The sequence below is a fragment of the Montipora foliosa genome, chromosome 1 (genome assembly GCF_036669935.1).
Source record: "Montipora foliosa isolate CH-2021 chromosome 1, ASM3666993v2, whole genome shotgun sequence".
NCBI lineage: Eukaryota > Metazoa > Cnidaria > Anthozoa > Scleractinia > Acroporidae > Montipora > Montipora foliosa.
In genome coordinates this window covers 50,655,038-50,660,037 of record NC_090869.1, presented here as the reverse complement: position 1 = coordinate 50,660,037, position 5,000 = coordinate 50,655,038, and the positions used below count along the sequence as shown (strand labels likewise).

Below are 5,000 nucleotides of genomic sequence, written 5' to 3'. Positions count from 1 at the left end.
TCAAAGTTCTAAGAAATAATTAAAAGAGAATTATCTATAGCCTCTGCAGTTAAAATAATTTGCAACCTAATATCATAAATTTCGCATTCAATGTTAAAAAAAAACCAAAAACATTCAATTGATTAATTGAATGCTTTTTTTTTGTTGGCTCGGTGGCCTGGTGGTATAACAAGGTACCGGCAATTCGTTGATGGAAGGGGGGAGGGGCAGTCCGAATGTGTAGCAAATTGTCCAGAGGGGGCTAAAGATATTCTTATGTATTCACCTAACGCTACATCTCCGACTGGCTGGGACACGTAACTCAAAAACAGACAGGCTTTTCTTTGCAGAACATCTGCATGCTTAGTCTTCTCGGTTTATAGGACAGTAAATTAACCGTAGATCCCGTTCTTCCATCCGTCATCCATATTCCTCATAACGACAATCCAAAGTGGAAGAAAAGAATTTGAACAAAATGGTCAAGTAATCCAAATTGACTTTCAAACACCTGAACAAAGGAACCAATTGGTGCAAGTTTAAAAAAAGGCGTCAAGGAACATTTCTTTAATTAAGAGCTTACAACTACAGAAAAGAAAAAAACTGTATGCTTTATTTAAATGGCAAAAGGTTGACAGTTCAGTGGTTAATTTGAAGCTCACATCAACCTTTCACCAGGGAGAGTCCAACCATCTTACTATATAATTATGATGAGCCTTCTTAGTGTCAGAGCATCCGAACCAGTTATCGGAAGGCCATCGCGAGATCGATTCCTGCAAAAGGGCTTTTACTGTTTTTACGAGTATATCATCGCGTGTCACCATGGAGGAAAATCGTCTTATCAGACTATTTTTACTTCAGTTCACATAATATTAGTTTTATCTTGTTTTCTTGATCGCTTACCAATAAAATAATACGTTTTTCCTCCTTCAAATGTTAGGCCATCATCCTCTGCCGTAAACTGAGCGAATATAACGGAAGTAAAAAGCAATGCAGATGGAGAATTGCAAGTTAAAAGACGTCTTGCGTTTGGATCCAGTGTTATATCACATTTCTCAAACGCTGTTTCGTTCTGAAGCAACCAAAGGTTCTCATACATGGCTGATGTCTGAATGGCGGTTGAACCTTTCTGCAGCACAGTTGCTAAATTCGGACAGATAAAACTGACTTTAGAATTTAACTGGACCTTGAGATATCGGGGTCCTTCTCCGCAGGTGTCTCCGTCTGCTTGCAATCTGATAAAAAAAAAAACCATATTCTTAAATGAGCGTAAAAAAAAAAAGAAAAATATTAAACAGAGCAGTAGGAAACTGAAGTTCAACTGAGACTGGCCGTTGGCAAAATCAGGATTGGATCGGATCGGATCGGACCGGATTGACAAAACTCGGACGCTGTTTACCGTTTTCAAATATCTCTTTTTGTTCTGGAGATATTCAAGTTTTTTTAATATGCAAATTAGCCAAGTGATGACGTCATAAACCCTACCAAATTTTGATCAAGTATGATGGAGAAAGATATCTCAGCCAATTTGAATCAGAAATACTTGGTTCTTTGCACTGAGATTCTAATAGATGTGTTCCACAATATGAGCATACCATTTTTGTTACCATGGCAACATACTGGGTTCCAGACCTCCCTGATATTAAAAGCTTTGCAGACCACCTTTGGCGTTCTGTTTTGATATTTGCAAATGGTGCCTCATCTGCATGATCCTGTCAGCATATAAAGATGTTAAGTCGAGTTTGTGGCCTTGGTAAATGTATTTCTAGCCTGCAATCACCAAAATATTGAAATCAGGTTGGAGAGGACTGGAAAAGAGTGAGTCACCATGGGAACCAATTTTTTTACAGTCGTAGGTGCGTTGCCTTCAGAACTATCAGCTCACCAAGTTTCAATGGTCTCTATTTATATTCTTGATGTTCTATTGGGTTGGGTGAATGACGTCATCAGCCTTTCATTTGCATATTTAACACATTTTTCAAATTTAAATATCTCTGGAACCAATGCAGATATTTCCAATCGGTAAACAGCGTTTTTAATGTTTCATGGTACTCTATGTGATAAACCAAAAAACTCAAGGGATAAAAATTTGATCACAGTAGCACTTTAACAATCAACGCCATTCCTCCGGGATGGCACAAAAGAGACTAAAAAGGAAATAATGACCAATAGGTGAGAGGTGTACATGTTGTAGGTAAAACAGCTGTTAAAAATTGCCATGTGAGTCGAGGAGGTTCCGAACAGTTATAATACCAACATCAATTAACTTTTGGTTGAAAACTGAGCAGGATTCTATGCGTATGAACCTATTGTTCCATAAAAATTGTTCATAAATCTCCGAGGCTGAGGAAGGGCTTACACAGTTAGCCTGATTTAGCAACAGAACGGGAATGTCAGTTGACGATGGCGTGCGCAGCAAAAATATCCACATTAGGTAATATTAGAGTAGAATCCCAACTATTCTGCGGGCTCTCCTTTCGTCAACTGACGTTCCCTTTCTCTTGCTAAATCAGGCTATTGTGCAATTGTCAGGACTGGGGTAAAGTAAAAATTGTTGTCAGTTTTCATGTTTGAAGAAGAAGACTGTCACGCACGCAGTCAATTCGCTTATTGATGTGAATTCGTAACATCGTTGTCTTTCATAATTCCGCTTCGGAATCTGTAATCACCTCTGGAAAAAAAGCATTTCGACGATTCTAAATAAATGAGGAGACCACTACACAAGAGAGAAAGGCACAGAATTCGACTTCTCCTGCCTTCAACACGTTCTCTGGTGACCGTCTACTTTTGGCGGGGATTTTGTTTATTGATCCGGTCCGTGTTTTGTCAATCCGATCCGATCCGATCCGGTCCGGTCCGGTCCCGTCCGGGTTTTTCCAACGGCCACTGAGACTCGAGGATCAGGTTTGGGGTCGAAGGTCAAAATTGGCATTGAACTGATTATGGTGGTACTCAATTAAAGGGGCACTGTCACGCTGCTGTTACAACTGAAATCCAGTGGAAGCTGTTCAGTTAATAGCAGCGTTGAATTCAAAGTTGATTTTGACTCTATACAATACAATACATACTTAATTGACCGCTCCCCACAGGGGCTTTTCAGGGGCAATGAAACACAACGAAACGACAGAAGAGAATAACAACAACTGTTAAGAATCCCAACTGGCTGGAGGCGAGCCAGTTGACTATTTACAAGTGCAGCTGGGAAGTTGAATCAGGGACTACCAGGATCAAATTCAACGAGTGGTCAGAACGGGTCTGGAACCCGGGATCTCCGGATCTCAAGGCAAGCGCTCTAACCACTGGGCCACACTGCCTCCCTAAGGAGGCATCATTGGATTCAAAGTTGGAAAGCAGCCCTCCATCTAGCTTGAGCACATGGCGAACGATCTAGCGAAGCTCTCGGATGACAGGAATGCCCAAACTGCAACATAAAAAATAACCAACTACGCTTGCCATACTCAGCATAAAACCATTTGTTTCCTCTGGGAAATAAATTTCTTTTATTTAATTAATGTACAGACTAGCCTTTTCTGCTTTTGGAGAAGACTAGCAAAGAAAGACTTGCATTCAAACTTGAAAACGTGGGGTGAATTAACGTTCCCATGGTGTTGTGTTTATATTCGTATAAAGTCAGTTATACAGTGTACTTTGGAAGACCCTTTTGTTCTAGATTCACTTGGATCACGTTAGAAAAAACGTAGAAAAGATTTGAAAGCCATCAAGATGTTGAACGGATGGGGTTCATTAAATATTGACCATAAATCGTTACAAAGTTTCCCTTAAAGGAGCGAGAAAATGCCTTAACCTTCCATGAAGAAGATGATGATTGTTGTCATCACATAACAAAAACAACATTGCATTGCTACAAAGCGTTTACCATTTTTCAATAAAAAATGATGAATTTTTAAGGCGGTGTTACACGGGAAAACTTGCAACAATGATTTTTCGCGCGTTTTGGAGTAAAAAATCTAGCACCATCTAACATGCATATTGTCCCGAGGACCATAATTATTCGCGCAACATTTGACTCGATCGTCGATCGAATTAAATTCAGTGCAAGATCGGTAAATTAAATCATGGCCAAACTATCGAACAAAGCTGGATTCAACGCTCCAACTTTGCTCGATAAAACATTGTTCGACCGTTTGGCCACCTATGCATGTTGGAAGATGTTCGTCCATCATTTTTTGTTCGATCAAGTGTTGGACGGAGTTTACATTTGATCAAACATTGCGACCAACAATTTTGCTCGACGCAACAATGTTGCAATGTTTTGCTGCTCTTCCTGAATCGAGTTACGTTCGCGCTGCTAGCCAATCACGAATGGCTATCTTATTATTAAGCCTAGGCTTCTATCATTATTTGCAATAAAATGGCGGACAACGGTCAATGAGACGTCTTGAAAGTTGATGAACTCAACATCCAGAAGCCTTGATCAGCGAATATGAAGCAAGGCCAAGTCTTTAGGGCACTTTTAGTCCCTTAATCACTAAAATCGATCTGTTTTGAGATTTCTGGTTCAATAGCATTTAAAATTTCTGCAAATTGATCCTAGCCCATTCTCATCATCTCCTAAATACGAATGTATCTTACAGTGAACATGTCCTTTTCTACACGCTCTCTTAATCATTTTTCGGGTTTTCGTCGTTTGAATCCGTCACTTCCGTCCTCAAACAGCTCCAGTAACACAAGCGCTCCGAGAGGTTTTCGTTTCAGTGTTAGCTAGCGTCATATTTTGAAATTTAGCGCCAACTTGAACTTGAATCAGTTTTATCAAGCAATGTTGGTTGAGTGTTTTGTCGCTACCTCGACATTTACATCCAACAATGTTGCATGTGGAATCCAACTTTGTTTGATAGTTTGGCCAGGGCTTAAAAAGAAAAAAAAGAATTCCAATGGACCTTTTTTATCTTGCACGTTTTCCCATTTCAAATCAAGTAATTTTCCTTTTGTTTGTTGCATACACTGATATGCACGTACATAAGATAAGACGTTTGAAAGAAACTAGATTAACATCACGTGGT

General features: G+C 39.6%; 1 protein-coding gene across 2 annotated transcripts in view; it reads right to left on the bottom strand.

The window, feature by feature from the left end:
- LOC138000592 (serine-rich adhesin for platelets-like) overlaps positions 1-5,000 on the bottom strand; it is a 37,815-nt gene that overhangs the window by 14,857 nt on the left and 17,958 nt on the right. For both annotated transcript variants that reach the window (XM_068847126.1, XM_068847130.1), the window contains exon 2: positions 880-1,211. In XM_068847126.1, the coding sequence (XP_068703227.1) occupies positions 880-1,211 (332 nt within the window). The remainder of the gene's footprint in view (positions 1-879; positions 1,212-5,000) is intronic.